Genomic DNA, 26,596 nt, shown 5'->3' with positions numbered 1-26,596 from the left:
GGGTCCTACGTCATCTCCTGGTTGGCGCGTTTGTTAACGTATCGTGGACTGCCAGTGTACCATGGCTTCGATGCCAGAGTGGGTGGTTACTGTGTGGGCAGCTGAGTGACACTGAGCACCAGTGACTCATGCACCGGAATATTCCGGGCAGCACTCAGCCGGCGCGTCGTCCTGCAGGAGGCCCATTTAACGTGTGATTGCAGAATGTCATTAGAGCATGAAGAACGATTTTAGCAGCTAAATTGCAGGCAATTATGCGAATATCAAAAGAAAATTGCGCTTTTCGGTGGAGGAGGACGGTGACAATAAGAGTCTTTTTCTTTTTGCTTCTATTGTTTCAAATCTGCCGCAGATCCTTTACTAATGTTGTGTGAGGCGCTAACCCTATTAACATAATGCTTCAAGTTCCATTAACTGCAGAGTCATAGAGTCATACAGCACGAAAACAAGCCACTCAGCCCACGCCGGCAAAGATGCTTCATCTACGCTAGTCCCCATTTGCTTGCGGAAAACAGGGAATGCCCTTCAGAAGTACAGTGAGTGTTGGGAGTGCTGAGAGGGGCCATGAACGACCACTGGCAGGTGACATCAAGGATAATCCCAGGTCTTTTAGTTTTAGAGATTTGGCATGGAAGCAGGCCCTTTGGCCCATCGAGTCCAAGTCTCTCTCTCTCTCTCTCTCTCCCTCCCTTTGGTTCTCTAAGCTTTAAACAATGAATATTATTTGTGTGTCACACTAGAAACTGAGTACAATAAACACATCAGGAAAGGATTAGCAAAATGAGTTACACCTCTGCAACAAATGACAGGATGACAGTAATAAACTTGTAGAACAGGCTTATAATTAGCCAGCGATCCTCAACACAAGTAAAGTAAGAAAATAGACAATAGACAATAGGTGCAGGAAGAGGCCATTCGGCCCTTCGAGCCAGCACCACCATTCAATGTGATCATGGCTGATCATTCTCAATCAGTACCCCGTTCCTGCCTTCTCCCCATACCCCCTGACTCCGCTATCCTTAAGAGCTCTATCTAGCTCTCTCTTGAATGCATTCAGAGAATTGGCCTCCACTGCCTTCTGAGGCAGAGAATTCCACAGATTCACAACTCTCTGACTGAAAAAGTTTTCCCTCATCTCAGTTCAAAATGGCCTACCCCTTATTCTTAAACTGTGGCCCCTGGTTCTGAACTCCCCCAACATTGGGAACATGTTTCCTGCCTCTAACGTGTCCAACCCCTTAATAATCTTATACGTTTGGATAAGATCTCCTCGCACCCTTATAAATTCCAGTGTATACAAGCCGAGTCGCTCCAGTCTTTCAACATATGAGAGTCCCGCCATACCGGGAATTAACCTAATAAACCTACGCTGCACGCCCTCAATAGCAAGAATATCCTTCCTCAAATTTGGAGACCAAAACTGCACACAGGTACGGTCTCACTAGGGCCCTGTACATCTGCAGAAGGACCTCTTTGCTCCTATACTCAACTTCTCTTGTTATGAAGGCCAACATTCCATTGGCTTTCTTCACTGCCTGCTGTACCTGCATGCTTCCTTTCAGTGACTGATGCACTAGGACACCCAGATCTCGTTGTACGTCCCCTTTTCCTAACTGCAGATGCTGGTACAAATCGAAGGTACTTATTTCACAAAATGTTGGAGTAACTCAGCAGGTCAGGCAGCATCTCAGGAGAGAAGGAATGGGTGGCGTTTCGACCCGAAACGTCACACATTCCTTCTCTCCTGAGATGCTGCCTGACCTGCTGAGTTACTCCAGCATTTTGTGAAACTCGACACAAGTAAATGTGCGGTTGTATATTCTGGCAGCAAGAATAGTTCCTCCTCACCGCCTTTTTAAAAGCACGGCCTTTAATTCTTCGGCTGTGCCCTCTGGTCCTAGACTCTCCCACCTGTGGAAACATACTCTATACATCCACTCTATCCGGGCTTTTCACTATTCTAGATGTTTCAATGAGGTCCCCCCTCATTCTTCTAAACTCCAGCGAGTACAGGCCCAGTGCCGACAAACGCTCATCATAGGTTAGTTCCTGGTATCATTCTTGTAAACCTCCACTGGACCCTCTCCAGAGCCAGCACATCCTTCCTCAGATATGTGACCCAAAACTGCTCACAATATTCCAAATGTGACCTTAACAGCACCTTACAGAGCCTCAGATTACATCCCTGTTTTTGTATACAAGCCTACTTGAAATAAATGCGAGGATTGAGTTTGCTTTCTTTACTACCGATTCTTGCGACGTTGATGCTTCAAGTCAGTGACCTTTCATTTGAACAAACATTGATCCTGGTGTTAAAGGCCAATAATCTGTTGTATTTTGCACCAGGAATGAGTAGGTGAACCTATGATGAGCGTTTGTCGGCACTGGGCCTGTACTCGCTGGAGTTTAGAAGAATGAGGGGGGACCTCATTGAAACGTACAGAATAGTGAGAGGCCTGGATAGAGTGGATGTGGAGAGGATGTTTCCATTGGTGGGAGAGTCTAGGACCAGAGGTCACAGCCTCAGAATTAAAGGAAGTTCTTTTAGGAAGGAGATGAGGAGCAATTTCGTTAGTCAGAGGGTGGTGAATCTGTGGAAATCTCTGTCACAGAATGGTGTGGAGGCCAAGTCAGTGGATATTTTTAAGGCAGAGATAGATAAATTCTGGATTAGTATGGGTGTCAGAGGTTATGGGGAGAAGGCAGGAGAATGGGGTTAGGAGGGAGAGATAGATCAGCCATGATTGAATGGCAGAGTAGACTTGATGGGCTGAATGGCCTAATTCTGCTCCTATTCCTTATGGCCGTTTTCATGATTTTCTTTATTCGGTTTAATCCCCCAGCGCGGCAAAATAAGAACTAGCTGTAAATTCACCTTGACCGCAGCACCTTTGAAGCCTTGCATGGGTTCAATCACTCTCAGCATTTCAATTTTTCTCTAGGAGGAAATAAACAAAGGAAAAATCAATAAAATCTCTTAATATCTATGCGATACGCCAGTCTTTTATATATTTAGAGACGGGATTAGAATTTAGTTTCATCTCACGTGGTTGAATTTCGTGGTGTCCTATACTAAATGAAACCATTGTTAGCTGTTTAGTCTCAGACCAGCAGAGTTTGCCCTGTCAGACACCAAGGGTACATATCATCATATCATATATATACAGCCGGAAACAGGCCTTTTCGGCCCTCCAAGTCCGTGCCGCCCAGTGATCCCCGCACATTAACACTATCCTACACCCACTAGGGACAATTTTTACATTTACCCAGCCAATTAACCTACATACCTGTACGTCTTTGGCCGCTGGTGCATCGGTAGAGTTGCTGCCTTGCAGCTAGCTGGGTTCCATCCTGACTACGGGTGCTGTCTGTGCGGAGTTTGCACGTTCTCCCCGTGACCTGCGTGGGCTTTCTCCGGCTGCCCCGGTTTCCTCCCACACTCCAAAGATGTACGTTTGTAGGTTAATTGGCTTGGTATAATTGTAAATTGTCCCTAGTGTGTGTTGGATGGTGTAAGTGTGTGGGATCGCTGGTCGGTGTGGACTCAGTGGGTGGGCCTATATCTCTAAACTAGGGTGGTCACGGTGGCGCAGCGGTGGATTTGCTACTTGACAGAGAATGCAGCGTCGGAGACCCAGGTTCGATCCAGACTACGGCTGCTGTCTGTACCGAGTTTGTACGTTCTCCCCGTGACCTGTCTGGGTTTTCTCCGAGAACTTCGGTTTCCACCCACACTCCAAAGACATACAAGTTTGTAGGTTAATTGGCTTGGTAAATGTAAAAATTGTCCCCAGTGTGTGTAGGATAGTGTTAATAGAAACATAGAAACATAGAAAATAGGTGCAGGAGGAGGCCATTATGCCCTTCGAGTCAGCACCGCTATTGTGATCATGGCTGATCGTCCACAATCAATAACCCGTGCCTGCCTTCTCCCCATATCCCTTGATTCCACTAGCCCCTAGAGCTCTATCTAACTCTCTCTTAAAGCCAACCAGTGATTTGGTCTCCACTGTCCTCTGTGGCAGAGAATTCCACAAATTCACAACTCTCTGGGTGAAAAAGTTCCTACTCACTTCTCAGTTTTAAATGGCCTCCCCTTTATTCTAAGACTGTGGCCCCTGGTTCTGGACTCCCCCAACATTGGGAACTTTTTTCCTGCATCTAGCTTGTCCAGTCCTTTCGTAATTTTATACGTCTCTATAAGATCCCCTCTCATCCTTCTAAACTCCAGTGAATACAAGCCTAGCCTTTTCAATCTTTCCTCATGACAGTCTCGCCATCCCAGGGATCAATCTCGTGAACACACGCTGCACTGCCTCAATTACAAGGATGTCCTTCCTCAAATTAGGAGACTAAAACTGTACACAATACTCATGATGTGGTCTTACCAGGGCTCTGTACAACTGCAGAAGAATCTCTATACTCCTATCCTGAAATCCTCTCGTTATGAAGGCCAAAATGCCATTAGCTTTCTTCACTGCCTGCTGTACCTGCACGCCAACTTTCAGTGACTGGTGTACAAGGACACCCAGGTCTCGCTGCACCTCCCCCTTACCTAAACTGACACCATTGAGATAATAATCTGCTTCCTTGTTTTTGCCGTCAAAGTGGATAACCTCACATTTATCTACATTATACTGCATCTGCCACGCATCTGCCCACTCACTCAACCTGTCCAGGTCACCCTGCAACCTCCTAACATCCTCTTCACAGTTCACACTGCCACCCAGCTTTGTGTCATCCGCAAACTTGCTAGTGTTGCTTCTAATTCCCTCTTCCAAATCATTAATATATATGGTAAACAGTTACGGCCGCAACACCGAGCCTTGCGGCACTCCACTCGCCACTGCCTGCCATTCTGAAAAGGACCCGTTCACTTCTACTCTTTGCTTCCTGTCTGCCAACCAATTTTCTACTGCATTCTATCCACATATTTCACTAATTGATACACTTCGATGAGGTCCCCCCTCATCCTTCTAAACGCCAGTGAGTACAGGCCGAATGCCGCCTAAAGATGGTCCCGACCCAAACTACTTCCTATCTTGTGGACTAAATTTGTAAGTTATATCTAAAGGGTCCAATTTATACCAGCGAGGGAGGAAACTTTTAGTTCATGACTTCTGACATCTTTGTGGCTTAGGCTTAGAAGGCTTAGGAAGTTCGGCATGTCCCCCACATCTCTCACCAACGTCTGCAGATGAGCAGTAGAAGGCATTTTATCGGGATACATCACAGCTTGGATTGGGAACAGCTTCATCCAAGACCGCAAGAAATTGCAACGAATAGTGGACGCAGCCCAGACCATCGCACAAACCAACCCCCCTTCCATTGACTCCATCTACACCTCACGCTGCCTCGGCAAGGCCAGCAGCATAATCAAGGACCAGTCGCACCCCGGACACTTCCTCTTCTCCCCTCTCCCATTGGTCAAAATATACGGAAGTGTGAAAACGCACACCTCCAGATTCAGGGACAGTTTCTTCCTACATGTTATCAGGCGACTGAACCATCCCACCACAACCAGAGAGCAGTCCTGAACTACTGTCTACCTAATTGTTGACCCTCGGACTATCCTTGAGCAGACTTTGCTGGCTTTACCTTGCACTAAACGTTATTCCCTTATCATGTATCTGGACACTGTGAGTATCTCGATTGTAATCATGTATTGTCTTTCCGCTGACTGGGTTAGCACGCAACAAAAGCTTTTCACTGTACCTCGGGACACGTGGCAGTACACTGAACAAAACTGAACTGAACTAAACTTTGATGCAAATCACTGATGTTGATGTCTGGTGCACTGGGGAGAGTTACACACAGAAGTTCAAGGTCCAATTTCATCCATCAAAATCTTACCTGGGTAAACACATGAATTGCGTTTCCAGCACCCAATTTATTCACAAACTAGTTTATGTTCTGATTGCTTTTAAACAGAATGATTTTCGCAGGTGTGCAGTGTCTTTAATGTTTGACAGCATAATTTACTAGAAAGCCAGTGACCAGAGCTATAAACTCAATTAACAATCTGGCTTTTGGATTCTATTCGAAGCTTACTCTGGAATGTATTATAGCCATTACTTAACACAATAAACACTTGCTTATGAGGTATACTTATTAGGTTTACATTAAATACTTTGGAGCTTTTGAAAAATCCGTTTTGCTGCTTAGCTTAAGTTGCATTCAGCCAAATGGCTGACTCCCACTTAGAAACAAACATTGAAAATAGGTGCAAGAGGAGGCCATTCGGTCCTTCGAGCCAGCATCGCCATTCAATATGATCATGGCTGATCATCCAAAATCAGTACCCCGTTCCTGCTTTCTCCCCATATCTCACGATTCCGTTAGCTTCCGTGAGCTAGATATCACTCTCTCTTGAATACAGCTTCTATTTTCTAAGTCTCTATTTAGAGTCATAGAGTCAGAGAGTGATACAGTGTGGAAACAGGCCCTTTGGCCCAACTCGCCCACGCCGTCCAACAATGTCCCAGCTACCCGAGTCCCACTTGCCAGCGCTTGGTCCATATCCCTCCAAACCTGTCCTATCCATGTACCTGTCTAACTGTTTCTTAAACAAGATTCAAGATAGCTTAATTTGTCATCCAATATTGGACGAAATTCAGTCAACGATGGGATAGTCCCAGCCTCAACTACCTCCTCTGGCAGCTTGTTCCATAAACCCACCACCCTTTGTGTGAAAAAGTTACCTTTTGGATTCCTATTAAATCTTTTCCCCTTTACCTTGAACCTATGTCCTCTGGTCCTCGATTCCCCTACTATGGGCAAAAAACTCTGTGCATCTACCCGATCTATTCCTCTCATAATCTTATACACCTCTATAAGATCACATCCTCCTGCACTCCATGGAATAGAGACCCAGCCTACTCAACCTCTCCCTATAGCTCACACCCTCTAGTCCTGGCAACATCCTCGTGAATCTTTTCTGAACCTTTTCAAGTTTGACGATATCTTTCCTGCAACATGGTGCCCAGAACTGAACACAATATTCGAAATGCGGTCTCACCAACGTCTTATACAACTGCAACATGACCTCCCAATTTCTATACTCAGTACACTGAGTGATGAAGGCCAAGATGCCAAAAGCCTTTTTGACCACCTCATCTACCTGCGCCTCGACCTTCATAGATCCATGCACATTGAGGAACAAAGAACACAGTTTGAGAGTCAGCCCCTTCAAATAGCACAGTGTCAGGGCAAATAGTTTAGTAAAAGCCTGACTTTCTGTCAGTAAATAAGAACAGTCATGTTTCAGAATAGTTGTGGGTGAAAATCTCATGTGGCACCAGTCATTGGGGAAAACAAGGCACCAGGGAGAAAAATCCAGCTGTAAAATGGCAGGAGAAGGACTTCAAGGGTTCAATCGTTCTTTATGGTCATGTATGTATGCACTGCCCAGTCAAATTATTTTGCAAAACCACAAATGCCCAGTCGCCATGCCCAGGCGCCGTTTGCAAGAAAAAAGTCCATGCAATAGTCTTGTAGAGCTGCATCGTGACTTCCTGAAGAAGGGTTCCGACCCGAAACATCACCTGTTCCTTTTCTCCAGAGATGCTGCCTGACCCGCTGTTACTCCAGCATTCTGTGTCTATCTTCATGACTTCCTAACTCTTGTACTAAAAGCCACGACCAATTAAGGCAAGCATACCGTACACCATCTCAATTTTTGTTGCCACTTTCAATAGGCAATAGACAATAGGTGCAGGAGGAGGCCATTCGGCCCTTCGAGCCAGCACCACCATTCAATGTGATCATGGCTGATCATTCACAATCAGTACCCTACTGAAAGCTGATGGACTTGGATCCCAAGATCCCCCTGTATGTCAGTGCTGTCAAGGATCCTGCCATCAACTGTGTACTTTCCCCTTACGTACAATCTCCCAAAGTGCAAGGCCACACACTTGGATAGACTGAGGAACAAGTAGTAAAGAAAGCAACCGTGCTCGGCTCATTCATCGAGTGATCCAGGTAACTCCACCGCCTTCCCCATCCATCATTTCCTGACAATTTCCCAGAACATTCAGCATAGGAACAGCCAAAACAAGCAAACAGGGCAGAGGCAGAGAAATCCATAGTTTTGAACCTGCAAGGTCTCCTTGAAGATTTAGGAGCTAAATGTTCTTGACTCGTACCCAGCAGCCTAGAACAGGGATTCCACAATGTTTATCCCTGTTTCTAATCAAAACCACATTGAAAGGAAAATGTTACATTTGAAACAAAGTATGAAACTAGGAAGGACCGAAAGGAAAGACTGAGATGAATCCGACTACATAAGTTCATAAGTGATAGGAGCAGCATTAGGCCAACAAGTCTACTCCACCATTCAATCATGGCTGATCTATCTCTCCCTCCTCACCCCATTCTCCTGCCTTTTCCCCATAACCCCTGACACCCGTACTAGTCAAGAATCCATCTATCTCTGCCTTAATGATCCATCTATCTCTTCCTTTCCTGGAATGGCGGGACTGTCATATGTTGAAAGACTGGAGCGGCTAGGCTTGTATACACTGGAATTTAGAATGATGAGAGGGGATCTTATCAAAACATATAAGATTATTAAGGGGTTGGACACGTTAGAGGAAGGAAACATGTTCCCAATGTTGGGGGAGTCCAGAACCAGGGGCCACAGTTTAAGAATAAGGGGTAGGCCATTTAGAACGGAGATGAGGAAAAACTTTTTCAGTCAGAGAGTTGTGAATCTGTGGAATTCTCTGCCTCAGAGGGCAGTGGAGGCCAATTCTCTGAATGCATTCAAGAGAGAGCTAGATAGAGCTCTTCAGGATAGCAGAGTCAGGGGGTATGGGGAGAAGGCAGGAACGGGGTACTGATTGAGAATGATCAGCCATGATCACATTGAATGGTGATGCTGGCTCGAAGGGCCGAATGGCCTGCTCCTGCACCTATTGTCTATAAACAGTGTAAGAAAATAACTGCAGATGCTGGTACAAATCGAAGGTATTTATTCACAAACTGCTGGAGTAACTCAGCAGGTCAGGCAGCATCTCAGGAGAGAAGGAATGGGTGACATTTCGGGTCGAGACCCTTCTTCAGACTAAACATATCCTTTGACTTGGCCTCCACAGCCATGACTTGGACATTTCCTTATGTCAATTTACAAAGCTATGAATATCTTCAATTATTAATTACTTTGGCATCGTTGCCCTACAACTAATCTACATATATATAGATTCACATCTGATTGCCACGTAAATGAACATCAGCTACACAGCCGTACAACAAAGTGGCACAGTGGTAGAGATGCTGCCACACAGCGTCAGATCCGGAACTCAGGTGCTGCCTGTGTGGAGTTTGCATGTTTCCTCGTGACCACGTGGGCTTCCTCCACATCCCAAAGACATACGGGTTTGTAGGTTAATTGGCCTCTGTAAAACAGTGGCCCCAGTGTGCAGGGAGTGGATGTGAAAGTGAGATAACAGAAGTAGTGTGAGATAACAGAAGTAGTGTGACTGATGGTCAACATGGACCCATTGGGCCGAAGGGCCTTTTCCCCATGCTGTATCTCCAAACTGAAGCTGAAATGTGTGTGCTGCAGTAACCCAACAAAATGTGTTTGTTTGCATAAGTATCATCGAGCCGGTAAAATTGACCTGGAATGCAAGACATTTAAAGCTAAATGGGATCCATTGTGATTGCTAATAGTCTTCGTCTTTGTTTCATTTGCTAAAAAAGAATTAAAGAAAGATCGAAGAGATTTGAACTGAATGCGTAGAGCAGATGCACCACATCAAAGAGCAGCAGTTCCCCAATATAGACACCACAAACTGGAGTAACTCAGCGGGTCAGGAAGCATCTTGGGATTGAAGGAATGGGTGACGTTTGGGGTCGAGACCCCTCTTCAGTCCGAAGGAGGGTCTCGACCCGAAACATCACCCATTCCTTCTCTCCAGAGATGCTGCCTGACCCGCTGAGTTACTCCAGCTTTTTTGTGTCTATCTTCGGTTCCAACCAGCATCTGCGGTTCCCTGTTACACAGCAGTTCCCCAATGCCTGGGGGCAGTCCATGTTATTAAAGATGGGGAACGCCCTGCCCAGTTTCTGCATTCGTCATTTCACCAACATTTGAATGGTCTGCGTTGTTTGGTAGCTGGAGACACAAGGAACTGCAGATGCTGTATTACAAGAATAAACACAAAGTGTTCGAGTAACTCAGTGGGTCAGGCAGCATCTCTGGAGGACATGGATAGGTGACATTTCGGTTCAAACTAAATGGAGTGGGGGGGGGGGGGGGGGTTAGATAAAGCTGGAAAAGCCAAGGGCGGGACAAATAATGGCAAGTGATAGATTTCGATTTCGAGATACAGCGCAGAAACAGGCCCTTCGGCCCACCGGGTCCGCGCCGCCCAGCGATCCCCGCACATTAACACTATCCTACACAAACTAGGGACAATTTTTACATTTGCCCAGCCAATTAACCTACAGACCTGTACGTCTTTGGAGTGTGGGAGGATACTGAAGATCTCGGAGAAAACCCACGCAAGTCACGGGGAGAACGTACAAACTCCGTAGTCAGGATCGAACCTGAGTCTCCGGCGCTGCATTCGCTGTAAGGCAGCAACTCTACCGCTTCGCCACCGTGATAGGTGGATGTAGGTCAGGGGGGGTTTATTGATAGGTGAGTGGACTCAGTGACAAAGACAAGAGATGAAAAGGCGACAAAAGGGTGTCAGATAAGGAGGGAGGAGGAATTAAATGTAATGCCAGAGGGAGGGATGGGGTTGGTGGGGATGGGGGAAGAAGGATAGTGGGAGAAATGGGTGTACACCAGTGTGGGAGGAAAGAATTTGGGAGATATTACCAAAAACGGTAGCATTCAATCTTTCCAGCCAAGCAGAATATGAATTGCTGTTCCTCCAGTGTGCATGTGGCCTCCCGCTGCCAAGGGAGACAATAGACAATAGGTGCAGGAGGAGGCCATTCGGCCCTTCGAGCCAGCACCGCCATTCAATGTGATCATGGCTGATCATTCTCAATCAGTACCCCGTTCCTGCTTTCTCCTCATACCCCCTGACTCCGCTATCCTTAAGAGTATCTAGCTCTCTCTTGAATGTATTCAGAGAATTGGCCTCCACTGCCCTCTGAGGCAGAGAATTCCACAGATTCACAACTCTCTGACTGAAAAAGTTTTTCCTCATCTCCGTTCTAAATGGCCTACCCCTTATTCTTAAACTGTGGCCCCTGGTTCTGGACTCCCCCAACATTGGGAACATGTTTCCTGCCTCTAATGTGTCCAACCCCTTAATAATCTTATACGTTTCGATAAGATCCCCTCTCATCCTTCTAAATTCCAGTGTATACAAGCCTAGTCGCTCCAGTCTTTCAACATACGACAGTCCATGTGGGAATGGGAAGGGGAGTTAGCACCACTTTTTAAGCTTTCTCCCTCCTACTCTGAAGAAGAGTCCTGAACCAAAACGTCACCCATCCATGTCCTCCAGAGACGTTTAGGAAGGAACTGCAGATGCTGGTTTAAACCGAAGATAGACACAAAAAGCTGGAGTAACTCAGCGGGACAGGCAACATCTCCGGAGAGAAGGAATAGGGGACGTTCTGGGTCGAGACCCTTCTTCAGATTGAGAGTCATGGGAAAGGGAAACGTGAGATATGGACGAGTTCCTCCAGCTTTTTGCGTCTATCCTGCAGAGATGTTGCCTGGCCCACTGAGATACTCCAGTGCTTAGATTTTTATTTGTGTTGGGAGTCATTGTCTGTTGCTCCATATTCCGTAAGTTGAATCTCAAACCACACAGCTGAGTGACCACAGACCCTGGCAGTCATGCCACGGGCTTTGAATTGTTCCTTTGTGTGGAATCTTAAAACCATGCCTAAACAACTAGCCCGCTCAACCCAGCATGCCAGTGCCAGTTCAGTGGGAGAGCTACCAAATTAGTTTCACTGTTTTTTGTTCTTTCCATAATACCAAGTAAAATGTTTTCCCTTATTTCACCTTCTTTAGGACAGCCGGCTGTTCATGAACGTCACAGTGTGAAAGCATGAGGGAAGCAAATTCAAAAGCAACTCTCCTTACATCCAGGAGATTTTATTTATTCGTGTCACCACACAACTGTTTGCCAATAGCGAGCCGATTTTAGTGCCAGGTATCACAAGATGCTGGAGTAATTCAGCAGGTCAGGCCGCATCGAGGAGAGAAGGAATGGGTGACGTTTTGGGTCGAGACCCTTCTTTAGACTGCCCCCCTGACATCAGTCTGAAGAAGGATCTCGACCCGAAACGTCACCCATTCTTTCTCTCCTGAGATGCTGCCTGACCTGCTGAGTTACACCAGCATTTTGTGAATAAATACCTTCGATTTGTACCAGCATCTGCAGTTATTTTCTTACACATCAGGTTCTATTAAATCTTTTTACCCTCTCACCTTAAACTTATGTCCTCTGGTTCTTGATTCCCCTACGCTGGGTAAAGGACTCATGCCAAAAAAAAAAAATCTCACAGTTCGTGGAAATTCACAGCGGCTAATTCAACTACAAACCCTCACGTCTGAGATGTGGGAGGAAACCAGAGTACCCGGGAGTTCATTAGTCATGTTCATAAGACATAGGAGCAGAAGCAGGCCAATCGGCCCATCGAGTCTACTCTGCCATTCAATCGTGGCTGATCTATCTTTCCCTCTCAGACCCATTCTCCTGCTTTCTCCCCATAACCCTTGACACCCTTACAAATACCCATTGACTTGGCCTCCACCGCTGTTTGTGGCAATGAATTCCATAGATTCACCACCCTCTAACTAAAGAAATTCCTCCTCATCTCCTTCCTAAAGGCACGTCCTTTTATTCTGAAGCTGTGCCCTCTGGTCCTAGACTCTCTCACAAGTAGAAACATCCTCTCCACGTCCACTCTACCCAGGGCATTCACTATTCGAAAGAAACACACATGGTCACAGGGGGAATGTACAAACTCCACACAGGCAGCACCTGAGGTCAGGATGGAACCCAGGTCTCTGGCGCAGTGAGGCAGCTGCAACACAGTGCCCCTCGTTTGATCTAGACACTTTAAAAAACAACCGCAGAACCAGATGCTTGGCAAAAAATGGTGGGTCAGGAGGAGCACAGTTGGAATCAGAGTCACAGAGTGAAACAGAGTGGAAACAGGCCCTTCGGCCCAACTTGCCCACACCAACCAACAATGTCCCATCTACACTAGTCCTTCCTGCCCCCCACCCCCCTCCAAACCTGTCCTATCCATGCACCTGTCTAACTGCTTCTTAAACGTTGGGATAGTCCCAGCCTCAACTACCTCCTCTGGCAGCTTGTTCCATACATCCACCACCCTTTGTGTGGAAAGGCTACCCCTCAGATTCCCATTAAATCTTTTCCCCGTCACCTTAAACCTATGTCCTCTGGTCCTTAATTCCCCTACTCTGGGCAAGAGACTCTGTGCATCTACACGATCTATTCCTCTCATGATTTTGTATACCTCTATAAGCTCACCCCTCATCCTCCTGCGCTCCAAGGAATAGAGTCCCAGCCTGCTCAACCTCTCCCTTTAGCTCACACCCTCTAGTCCTGGCAACGTAAATCTTCTCTGAACCCTTTCCAGCTTGACAACAGTTGTCCCCCACTTCCACCGGCTCACAAGCCGAACCTTTCAAAGTCCGTCTTTCCCCCTACAGTCTCTGACGTTCAACACTCACTCCCTCCCTCCCACCCTTTCCTCATCCTCCCATCCAGAACCACTTCAGCATCTTTCCTTCACCACCCTCTCAAATCCCTGAATAACATCCAAGCACAATAACATACAGCCAGCTTCTAAAATGGCCAGCCCCTGGTTGAGAAATATGAAATATAAATATCCATGAGCTGAGCCATTAATGGCAACAGGGTCGTGACATCCCCTGCTGTCCCTATGACTGACAGCCCACCCTGTTTACTTGCCCCCTCCCTGTAAACATTAGGAACATTAGATCTGTGCTCATTCCTTTTGTGGTAAGCACAAGGCATGCATGAAAATGAGCCACGATTCCTGCAGTTTTACAAACCTCTGACTCTCTCTAGTGGCATTCATTGATTACTGCAATCAAACAGGGAATGAAATGAAGGAGTGCAGGAACGAAAGCTGCAGATGCTGGTGTAAATCGAAGGTAGGCACACAATGCTGGAGTAACTCAGCGGGTCAGGTAGCATCTCTGGAAAACATGGATAGGTGACGCTTCACAGAGTGCTGGAGTAACTCAGCGGGTCAGGCAGCATCTCTGGAGAACATGGACAGGTGACGTTTCACAGAGTGCTGGAGTAACTCAGCGGGTCAGGCAGCATCTCTGGAAAACATGGATACGTGGCGTTTCACAGAGTGCTGGAGTAATTCAGCGGGTCAGGCAGCATCTCTGGAGAGAAGGAATGGGTGACGTTTCGGGCTGAGACCCTTCTTCAGACTGATGTCAGGGGAGGGGGCGGGACAAAGATAGGATGTAGTCAAAGACAGGTAGACTGGTGGGAGAACTGGGAAAGGGGAGGGGATGGAGAGAGAAGGTAAGCAGGAACTATCTGAAGTTGGAGAAGTCAATGTTCATACCGCTGGGGTGTAAACTACCCAAGTGAAATACGAGGTGCTGTTCCTCCAATTTGTGCTGGGCCTCACTCTGACAATGGAGGAGGCCCAGGACAGAGGTAGTTGACACCCCAGTGGGGTGGGGACCCTTCTTCAGACTAATTGTGCTGGGGTGAGGGGGTGGAGAAAATGAGAAGAGAGGTAGGGAAGAAACAAAACCTGGGTGAGTGATGGGTGGATACAGGTGAGAGGGGGTTTTGATGGGTCGATGGTTGGACCATCGATGAAGAGATGGAATGGGTGAGATAAGGATAGAAGAGGTATGGATTGTGAAGCCAGAGGAATGAATGTAGGCGTAAAGGGATGGGGGAGAGACAGGGGACGGAGGGGAATGGGAGAAATGGGTGAAACTCCAGGAAGGGGGTGGGAGGTGTTGTTAGTAGGTTAGTTGCCTGAAATTGGAGAAGTTAATGTTCACACCATTCGGTTGTAAGCTAACCAAGAACCGTTAGGTTGTAAGGCTGTGGGTGTGATGACTTTCTGCAAGTGTTATTGAGGGCAAGAAATTAAAAATGATCTCAGAAATCTTTAATTTTCTTTGCACATCCTACAAATATCATGTTACATTATCCTCCTTCTGTCTTTCTCTCTTCTGAGTTTCCTCTCTTCTGTCCATCCCCTGGACTGAAGTGCATCGTCCAGAAGGCTCAAACTCAGGGAAGAGAGACTGGAGAGATCTCTGGAAGACATTCACATGGCAATCGATCCCTCTGAGAAACTCCCACCAGGTTCCCACTAACCATGGACAACCTGGCACAGTCTCAGCAGACTGCTGACAGGCGTGGGGAGGAGCAAATCGAACATGCTGAAGTGGGGATACACTGAAGATGTGGCAGACTGCGAGTGTGGACGGGGCCTCCAGACTATGGAACACCTCCTGAGCTGTGACATGCTGCATGACACACGCACTGTAAAGGATCTTGCAGAGGACAACCACGTGGCACTAAAATCTGCTCGCTGTTCGCAAACAGCTGTGTGATGACACGAATAAATAAATAAAACCCTCCTCCAGACCAGGCACAAACAAGATGGGTATTGGGGGTAGGGTACTGACATGGACAGAAAATGGACAGAGGAGAGCCGGTGGATGTAGTGTACCACAAGTTCTGATTTCATACAATACAATACAAATACAATACAATATATCTTTATTGTCATTGTAAAACGAGATTGGGAATGCGCCTCCCATCATCATATCATATCATATCATATCATATATATACAGCCGGAAACAGGCCTTTTCGGCCCACCAAGTCCGTGCCGCCCAGTGATCCCCGCACATTAACACTATCCTACACCCACTAGGGACAATTTTCACATTTACCCAGCCAATTTACCTACATACCTGTACGTCTTTGGAGTGTGGGAGGAAACCGAAGATCTCGGAGAAAACCCACGCAGGTCACGGGGAGAACGTACAAACTCCTTACAGTGCAGCACCCGTAGTCAGGATCGAACCTGAGTCTCCGGCGCTGCATTCGCTGTAAAGCAGCAACTCTACCGCTGCGCTACCGTGCCGCATGTAATAAATTAATTAGCTAATCAGTATCAATTTAAACAACCCAAATTGCTCGTGAAACAAATTGTTTCATGAGCAATTTATTATAATGAAATAAATTGTTTTTAAAATTAAATAAAACCTTGTTTTTATTTCCGTTAAAGTGCAGCTGAATGCAAGTAAGGAAACACCGTTCACTTGCTGATCATAATGAGGCATGGGCACACGGTGACCAAAATATTCCTTGTTTCCATTGAGGGCAAAAATATTCCACTTTTTCCACTAGCACACCAATTTTGGATGTAAACAATGGATGTAAAGGCCTGATTCAAGCTCTGCCGGTTGTGTTTCAATGCTAACCCTGAGTTATAGACAATAGACAATAGGTGCAGGAGGAGGCCATTCGGCCCTTCGCGCCAGCACCATCATTCAATGTGATCATGGCTGATCATTCTCAATCAGTACCCCGTTCCTGCCTTCTCCCCATGCCCCCTGACTCCGCTATCCTTAAGAGCTATATCTAACTCTCTCTTGAAAGCATCGAGTGAATCGGCCTCCGCTGCCTTCTGAGGCAGGGAATTCCACAGATTCACAACTCTCAGGGTGAAAATGTTTTTCCACATCTCCGTTCTAAATGGCCTACCCCTTATTCTTAAACTATGGCCCCTGGTTCTGGACTCCCCCAACATCGGGAACATGTTTCCTGCCTCTAGCGAGTTTGAATGCTCTCTGACTGCCTTACCTTTAGTTTAGTTTTCGAGATACAGCATGGAAACAGGCCCTTCAGCCTACGGACTCCGTGCCAACCACAACTAACAACCAACTTGCACTACCCTGCAGACTAGGGACAATTTTTTACAATTGTTACCAAACCCAAATTAACCAGACAAACCTGGACGTCTTTGGAGGGTGGGAGGAAACCGGCCCCTGGAAGAAACCCACGCGGTTACGAGGAGAATAGACAATAGACAATAGGTGCAGGAGGAGGCCATTCGGCCCTTCGAGCCAGCACCGCCATTCAATGTGATCATGGCTGATCATTCTCAATCAGTACCCCGTTCCTGCCTTCTCCCCATACCCCCTGACTCCGCTATCCTTAAGAGCTCTATCTAGCTCTCTCTTGAATGCATTCAGAGAATTGGCCTCCACTGCCTTCTGAGGCAGAGAATTCCACAGATTCACAACTCTCTGAGTGAAAAAGTTTTTCCTCATCTCAGTTCTAAATGGCCTACCCCTTATTCTTAAACTGTGGCCCCTGGTTCTGGACTCCCCCAACATTGGGAACATGTTTCCTGCCTCTAACGTGTCCAACCCCTTAATAATCTTATACGTTTCGATAAGATCTTAACGTACAAATGTACGAGAACGAAACGTATGAGAACGTACAAACTCCACACAGACAGCGCCCGTAGTCAGGATCGAAAACCAGGTCTCTGGCACTGTGAGGCAGCAACTCTACCGGGTCACCTGCTTCAGTCCACTTCCAGTGAGGTTCTGTCTAAATGTTTGCGTTGAGGTTAGTACTCACAAAACGTTGATGTTCCATTGAAGTTCTGGCTCGGCAAAAGCTGAGCCGACGAAAAAGTGGCGGTATCGCAGCCAGGTGGTTGATCCGCGGAGGAGAGCCTCTCTGAAAGACAGGAGGATCGACCAGTGTTTTATAAGCCTTGTTCAACAATGGGAATCATTTCAATGTTTATTTATTACTCAGGGAAACTTGCCAGTACAGTCATAGAGTGATACAGCGTGGAATTAGGTTAATTCCCGGAATGGCGGGACTGTCGTACGTTGAAAGACTGGAGCGACTGGGCTTGTATACACTGGAATTTAGAAGTCTGTCTGGAATTTAGATCAGTCTGAAGAAGGGTCTCGACCCGAAACGTCGCCCATTCCTTCTCTCCCGAGATGCTGCCTGACCTGCTGAGTTACTCCAGCATTTTGTGAATAAATACCTGGAATTTAGAAGGATGAGAGGGGATCTTATTGAAACATATAAGATTATTCTGAAGATCAGTCTGAAGAAAGGTCTTGACCCAAAACGTCACCCATTCCCTCTCTCCTAGATGCTGCCTGACCTGCTGAGTTACTCCAGCATTTTGTGATACCTTCGATTTGTACCAGCACCTGCAGTTATTTTCCTACACTATAAGATTATTAAGGGGTTGGACACGTTAGAGGCAGGAAACATGTTCCCGATGTTAGGGAAGTCCAGAACCAGGGGCCACAGTTTAAGAATAAGGGGTAGGCCATTTAGAACGGAGATGAGGAAAAACTTTTTCAGTCAGAGAGTTGTGAATTTGTGGAATTCTCTGCCACAGAGGGCAGTGGAGGCCAATTCACTGGATGAATTTAAAAGAGAGTTAGATAGAGCTCTAGGGGCTTGGGGAATCAAGGGGTATGGGGAGAAGGCAGGCACAGGTTACCGATTGTGGATGATCAGCCATGATCACAATGAATGGCGGCGCTGGATCAAAGGGCCAAATGGCCTCCTCCTTGATTGTTGTCTATTGTCTAATCAGTAACCCGTGCCTATTTTTTATGTTTTCTATGAAGGCAAGCTTTCCATATGTCTTACCTATCACTCTATCTACCTGTTTATTCTACATTTTCAGGAAGCTATGGACTTGGATCCCTCTGTACATCCACGCTGTTGAAGGTTATGCCGTTAACTGCTCTAGCCATAAACTGTACATGAAAATACAGTAGATGCCAGCAAATTCCTAATTTTGGCTGACATTTCTCTTGCTACATTTCTCCTCCAAGACTCGTGTGAAGTTTTTGGCAAAGTGTCAGGCAATCACGTAGACCTGTCCCCGTTAATACACTTGTCATTTCTGTCACAGAGAGTTGTGAATCTGTGCAGTTCTTTGCCGCAGAGGGCAGTGGAGGTCAATTCACTGGATGAATTTAAAAGAGAGTTAGATAGAGCTCAAGGGGCTAGTGGTATCAAGGGATATGGGGAGAAGGCAGGCACGGGTTACTGTTTGTGGATGATCAGCCATGAGCACAATGAATGGAGCATGGAATTCTTCCATTCGTTGTATAGATATCTGCCTATTGCAAACCTCTTAAACACTCTTATAGAGACGTATAAAATTATAAAAGGACTGGGCAAGCTAGATGCAGGAAAAATGATCCCAATGTTGGGGGAGTCCAGAACCAGGGGCCACAGTCTAAGAATAAAGGCGAGGTCATTTAAAACTGAGGTGAGAAGAAAACGTTTTCACCCAGAGAGTTGTGAATTTGTGGAATTCTCTGCCACAGAGAGCAGTGGAGGCCAATTCACTGGATGAATTTAAAAGAGAGTTAGATAGGGGCTAGTGGAATCAATGGATATGGGGAGAAGGCATATGGGTTACTGATTATGGATGGTCAGCCATGAAGGGCCAAATGACCTCCTCCTGCACCTATTTTCTATGTTTCTATACTTTGGAAACAATTACATTGAAAGGAATGTGATTCACAATATACTGTATGCAGATCTTCATCATTTCATTTTATTTTATTTCGTACATGTTAAAAGACATCAATTAAAAAACAAAATAAACAAAAAAACAGAAGAAATACAAAGAATTTCATCCATTACTTAACGTCTTTACATGTGCGAAAAGGAGTAGGAAGAAGTGTGGATTTATTTAATCCTACCCCCATTCCCTAATCAATATTTATCAAGTATTATCTATAATAACTAATACTTAAAATACATATATAACTACATATATACTCACTCACCCCCACAATCATATGAATATACCTATTTACACAATAATGTCTATATTAACTACATCTGATATATATACATACATTAGGCCAATCATATATATACATATACCCGACCATTTACATACAAAATATAAATACAAATATAGTCACCCACCCGTATAATAAGTCAGATATTAGTACAAAAATACTCATACACCCTTATATGTTCATTTAGATATACTTATTTAAATAATGATGTGTTATTATATGTAGACCCCTGGTGACTGTTAATCCCCCTCCTCAATGTACCTAGAAAAAATCATGTGTTTATATTTGTTTTTAAACTGGATGATGTTTGAACATTGTTTTAATTCCGCATTCATTCTGTTCCATAGCTTTACTCCACTGATTGATATAGAAAATCTTTTCATTGTTGTTCGAGTATTGCGAATCTTGAAATTTAGATAATCATTTCCATTTGAAAGCAAAAAATAATATTACTGAGATGTAAATGGAAGACAAAAACTAGCTCCTGGAGATGTGACTACTTTAATTATTTTGCAAATTCACTTGTGTTTTCATACTACATTCAAACCACATGAGTTAGGTGTGGTGCTTCAGGGCAAGTGTAGACATGTCCTCTGCTTCCACCTTTTGCCAACAAGCCGCACGTAACAGCTCAAGGGGGTGGAGTGAAGAGGTTGTTAATTGTGCAATTGCAGTGAAGGTTTGCAAGTCATCTCACAAGTGAAATCAACCACCCTGCAATTGTTACCTAATGGCTAACTGTTTTTTTGACAATATTATCTCCCGCTGTCTTTATTTCTTCTTTAAAGGAAGCATGCAGGTGCAGCAGGCAGTGAAGAAAGCCAATGGAATGTTGGCCTTCATAACAAGAGGAGTTGAGTATAGGAGCAAAGAGGTCCTTCTGCAGTTGTACAGGGCCCTAGTGAGACCGCACCCGGAGTACTGTGTGCAGTTTTGGTCTCCAAATTTGAGGAAGAATATTCTTGCTATTGAGGGCGTGCAGCGTAGGTTTACTAGGTTAATTCCCGGAATGGCAGGACTGTCATATGTTGAAAGACTGGAGCGACTGAGAGGGGAACTTATCGAAACGTATACGATTATTAAGGGGTTGGACATGTTAGAGGCAGGAAACATGTTCCCAATGTTGGGGGAGTCCAGAACAAGGGGCCACAGTTTAAGAATAAGGGGTAGGCCATTTAGAATGGAGATGAGGAAAAACTTTTTCAGTCAGAGAGTTGTGAACAAAATTTAAAGCACACCTGGGCAGGTATATGTATAGGAAAGGTTTAGAGGGACTTCTCCGTGGATTGTAACCTTGTCGAGGTGGAGAAACTTGTGTGGTCCTGAGATCCTGAGAGCGATGCCATCTGGAGCTACGCTCCTGGTAGGGTCACCCATGGCGGTAAGGTCGAGGGGGAGGTCCCTGACAAAGAGCGATCCAACCAAGACCCCAACGGTGGAACAGGCGGAGGGAGGGTGACGGCTGACTTTAGTGGAGCGTCACAACGGCTGGGAAGGCGAATGGATGAAGGCTGCAGCAGAAAAGGGTCCCCGGTCGTCATGGACTCCACGCCACTGGATCCCGACCCAGATCTGTCAAGGAACATGTGGTGGCTGTCTGTGCACCAGTCTCCCCACGTTAAACAAAGTCACGCACAGGCATCCCACCCTATGGAGAGGACAGTCACACTCGCTTCGTGTGACCGCCAATGATGAGAGGGATGAGCCAAATATAGGTAAATGGGACTAGCTTAGATGGGGCACCTTGATCGGCATGGACCAGTTATGTTGAAGAGCATGTTTCTGTGCGGTATGACGATCTAATTCAGTATAACCTTATTATTCGTAAACACAATCATACCCAAGTACAAGAGTGTAAGAATAGTAGATTATACTGAGGCCGTATACAAGAGTCTCCACAATTTCAAAGCCACGTTTAGTTTAGTTAAGCTTAGAAGTATAATGCGGAATAGACCCTTTGGCCTAACAGGTCCACGCGGACTAGCGATACCCGCACACTAACAGTATCCTTCACACACCACAGGGATACATTTTACAATTATACCAATCCAATTAACGAACAAACCCGTACGTCTTTGGAGTGTGTGAGGAAACCAAAGATCCAAAACCGAAAATCTTTTAAAAAAACGAACCGAAAATCTAAAAAAAAAAATTTTTTTTTAAATCTTGGAAAAAAACCCATGCAGGTCACGGGAAAACGTACAAACACCGTACAGACAGCATCCATAGTCAGGATGGAACCCGGGTCTCTGGCGCTGTGAGGCAGCAACTCTACTGCTGCGCCACCGTGCCGCCGATGCCGTTGTAAACTTCAAGTTTCAAAGTTCTTTAAAAATGTAGTCTTATCTTGGCCTTAAAGGCCGGCTATCCTTGCCGCTCTGGGTCGGTCTGGCCCGGTGATGCTATCGGTGTCCTTCACCCCTGCTCCATGCCGCTGCAGGCCACGTCAGATCCACATGCTCGTCCCACCTCTGTGGGGTCTCCAGTGGTCGGTGCCTGGTCCAATCGATTCCCTGGCTGCTGCAGGCTCTCCAGCGGCCCACTCCACCGAACGCGTGTGAACACATCGCCACTCGTCTCCCGCGGCCACTGCTCCAACTCAATGCACCGCGGCGCCTCCCGCTGGCCACCTCCAAACCCCCACTGCTTCTTAGACAATTGGCCACAGACAATAGATGCAGGAGGAGGCCATTCGGCCCTTTGTGCCAGCACCGCCATTCACTGTGTTCTTGGCTGATCATCCACAATCAGTACCCCGTTCCTGCCTTCTCCCCATACCCCCTGACTCCGCTATCTTTAAGAGCTCTATCTAACTTTCTCTTGAAAGCATCCAGAGAATTGGCCTCCACTGCCTTCTGAGGCAGAGAATTCCAGATTCACAACTCTCTGGGTGAAAAAGTTCTTCCTCATCTCCATTCTAAATGGCCTACCCCTTATTCTTAAACAGTGGCCCCTGGTTCTGGCCTCCCCCAACATCGGGAACATGTTTCCTGCCTCCCAACATCGGGACCATGTTTCCTTCCTTCTAACTACACTGCTAACATCTGCTTGACATAAAGCCTTGTATGGGAAGCGACTGCAGAGGCTGGTTTACACCGAAGATAGACACTAAATGCTGGAGTAACTCAGCGGGTCAGACAGCATCTCTGGAGAAAAGGAATGGGTGACGTTTTGGGTCGGAACCCTTCTTCCGACTGATCTGACTTAAAACCTTACCCATTTGTTATCTAATGTACTCCATCTTTCCACAGCACTATTTTATTCCTGGCCCTCTTATCAAAATCCCCACCACATTTCACCCAATACGACCACATCTTAACTTTTCCCTCCATCTGCAGTTTTAGAGTCATAGAGTCATAGAGTGATACAGTGTGGAAACAGGCCCTTCGGTCCAACTTGCCCACACCGGCCAACGTGTCCCAGCTACACTATTCCCACCAGCCCATGTTTGGCCCATATCCCTCCAAACCTGTCCTATCCATGTACCTGTCATAGAAACATAGAAAATAGGTGCAGGAGTAGGCCATTCGGCCCTTCGAGCCTGCACCGCCATTCAATATGATCATGGCTGATCATCCAGCTCAGTAACCTGTACCTGCCTTCTCTCCATACCCCCTGATCCCTTTAGCCACAAGGGCCACATCTAACTCCCTCTTAAATATAGCCAATGAACTGGCCTCAACTACCTTCTGTGACAGAGAATTCCACAGACTCACCACTCTCTGTGTGAAGAAATGTTTTCTCATCTCGGTCCTAAAAGACTTCCCCCTTATCCTTAAGCTGTGACCCCTGGTTCTGGACTTCCCCAACATCGGGAACAATCTTCCCGCATCTAGCCTCTCCAACCGCTTAAGAATTTTATATGTTTCTATAAGATCCCCCCTCAGTCTTCTAAATTCCAGCGAGTATAAGCCTAGTCTATCCAATCTTTCTTCATATGAAAATCCTGCCATCCCAGGGATCAATCTGGTGAACCTTCTCCGTACTCCCTCTAAGGCTAGAATGTCTTTCCTCAGATTAAGAGACCAAAACTGCACACAATACTCCAGGTGCAGTCTCACCAAGGCCCTGTACAACTGTCCAATTTATATATATAAATTTCAACCTAGCTGTCGATGCATTTACGCCGCATCTGTCAGGATGTCTCACAGGTCTCTACTATCAATGAAATGACTCTTGAATGGCAGTCACTGTTGTAATATGGAAAATGTTGCAGCCAACAAGTACTTAGCAACCTCTCACAAATGGCAATTGCAGGTCTTTGTCAAATCAATAGGTACAAGGGGTAAGGTGATTGCAAAACAGGTTTGGAATAAGCCGCCGCAAGGAACAAAATGAAAGCTTGTCACAAAGGGAACTTAATCCTCCGTCTGATTGTATTAAATTCAGTCTGGATTAACGCGGCAAGGCGTCTACCTTTACACATACTTTGTTATTTATTGTGAGCCACCAGTAAACAACACATACCATTCCCAGGTATATTCCGGTCATGTTCCCTGGTGTTGGGTTTTGGTACCTGTTCTGCATGTTGGAATGCCGGTGGTTTTTTACATGCAAAAACACATGCGAAGGAACGTTCTCAGGCACAAGTGAAACGCTCCTTATCCATTTTGCACAGATTCAGCTCCTCGCTCAATAAACGACGCTCACGGATGAAGGAGGAAGAGCAGGCGACTGTCAATTGAAACAGAAAATGAATATGATTTATGGAATCAATGTTATTTCTCACACACAAAAAAATAAAATAAACGATATTCCCATAGATTAGAGCATGGCATTTTTGTTTATGCACAGCACGCGGACTTCACTGGCAAAGCAAGCATTCAATACCCATGCCTAATTGTCCCTGAGATAACAATGATGAGACATCGCCTCATGTCATTCCGAACTGCTTGGTATAACTGAATGGATTGATAAGGCAGTAAAAAGTCAACCATGTTGAGATGTGTGTGGAGTGAGAAGCAGACTCTAACACAGCCAGAATCACAAATGTACTTCTCTAAAGGGATAAAAGTAAATGTAGGAGCCATTTGTGTTTGTCAGCATATTATATTATTTTGTCTAGATATATCTTGCCGTGTTATTTTGGACACTTTGGTTCACTTAGATGAACACATATATGGGCATAATGGACTGGGAGGAGCCATTACAAGGTGTTATATCTGGAGACACAGGGGTTAGACACGGGGAGCAGCCAGAGGATACTGTTCTTACCAGACCTGCAATGAAAGCTGTGAGCAGATGGGAGGGGGGTGGGGGGGGGGGGGGGGGGAATAGAGCAGCCAACTACCACTTGAATGTAAAATAAGTACAGCCTGGTATGTTCATCTCTTTGTTTGTACAACTACTTCAATACACAACTAATTAAACTGGAAAAATTGACTGGAAAATCGCTCCGTTGGATTTGCGTCAAGATCAGTCCGGCTCCCTGTGAAGTAATGGCAATTTGAAAGGAATTTATTGGAAAAGACTGAAGCTGCCATTGCTGCAAACAAGATGTTTGTTTTTAGAAAGACATACCAGCAATTGCATCGCCATCAATACTGCTAGAAGCTCTTAGAATTTAGTTTCGTTTAGTTTACAGCTACAGCATAGAAATAGGCCCTTCAGCCCACTGAGTTCACTTCCCAGGACCCCAGGTACTTAAGTGCATCTTAGAGGACAGTAACAGCAGCGCCACCGTGACTGCCCAAGTTGGAGTTGGTAGTGGTAGAGTTTGGGAAGAAGCTGTTTGGGAAGAAGCAGCTCACGGTGGCACAGAAGTAGAGTTGCTGCCTTACAACGAATGCAGCGCCGGAGACCCGGGTTCGATCCCGACTACGGGGGCTGTCTGTACGGCGTTTGTACGTTCTCCCCGTGACCTGCGTGGGTTTTCTCCAGGATCTTCGGTTTCCTCCCACACTCCAAAGATGTACAGGTTTGTAGGTTAATTGGCTTGGTAAATGTAAAAATTGTCCTCAGTGGGTGTGGGATAGTGTTAGTGTGCGGGGATCGCTGGTCGGTGCGGACCCGGTGGGCCGAAGTGCCTGTTTCCACGCTGTATCTCTACACTAAACTAAACTAAACTCCAAACTACATAGAGTTGGGGATATTGATTTTGTCTTTGCATTATTATTGGTGTTTTTTTAACATACTGAGTTTATTTTTTGTTGTTTACTACATTATTTGCAGAGTACTATGTTTACATATTCTGTTGTGCTGCTGCAAGTAAGAAAGTCATTGTTCTGTTTCCCCATATGACAATAACATTCTCTGCCTCAGAGGGCAGTGGAGGCCAATTCTCTGAATACATTCAAGAGAGAGCTAGATAGAGCTCTTAAGGATAGCGGAGTCAGGGGGTATGGGGAGAAGGCAGGAACGGGGTACTGATTGAGAATGATCAGCCATGATCACATTGAATGGCGGTGCTGGCTCGAAGGGCCGAATGACCTACTCCTGCACCTATTGTCTATTGTCTATTGTCTAAAACAATCTTGAATCTTGAAATTTTATTTAACAATTGTGCACTAACTCAGTCAGGAGGGGCTGTTGAAACAGCACACTACAACAGTGTATGGAAGCAACTTGAAAAGTGATCCCATGAACTACAGCAATGTCATAGAGTCATAGAGAGTCAGAGTGATACAGTGTGGAAACAGGCCTTTCGGCCCAACTTGCCCACACCAACCAACATGCCCCATCTATGCTAGTCCCACCCGCCTGCGTTTGACCCATATCCCTCCAAACCTGTCCTGTTCTGAAGACGGGTCTCGA

At 45.9% G+C, this 26,596-nt stretch overlaps 1 protein-coding gene across 1 annotated transcript in view; it reads right to left on the bottom strand.

Annotated features, from left to right (window-relative positions):
- The window catches only part of LOC144597081 (uncharacterized), a 104,102-nt gene that overhangs the window by 74,515 nt on the left and 2,991 nt on the right, over positions 1-26,596 (bottom strand). Inside the window, exons 2-4 of the mRNA XM_078405997.1 lie at positions 24,311-24,517; positions 17,622-17,723; positions 2,876-2,938 (exon numbers count right to left, since the gene is read on the bottom strand). Of these exons, the coding sequence (XP_078262123.1) occupies positions 2,876-2,938; positions 17,622-17,723; positions 24,311-24,370 (225 nt within the window). The 5' untranslated portion in view covers positions 24,371-24,517. The remainder of the gene's footprint in view (positions 1-2,875; positions 2,939-17,621; positions 17,724-24,310; positions 24,518-26,596) is intronic.

The sequence above is a fragment of the Rhinoraja longicauda genome, chromosome 9, assembly GCF_053455715.1.
Source record: "Rhinoraja longicauda isolate Sanriku21f chromosome 9, sRhiLon1.1, whole genome shotgun sequence".
Classification (NCBI taxonomy): domain Eukaryota; kingdom Metazoa; phylum Chordata; class Chondrichthyes; order Rajiformes; family Arhynchobatidae; genus Rhinoraja; species Rhinoraja longicauda.
The sequence above is the reverse complement of the archived record's forward strand: the minus strand, read 5'-3'. Positions and strand labels throughout refer to the sequence as shown.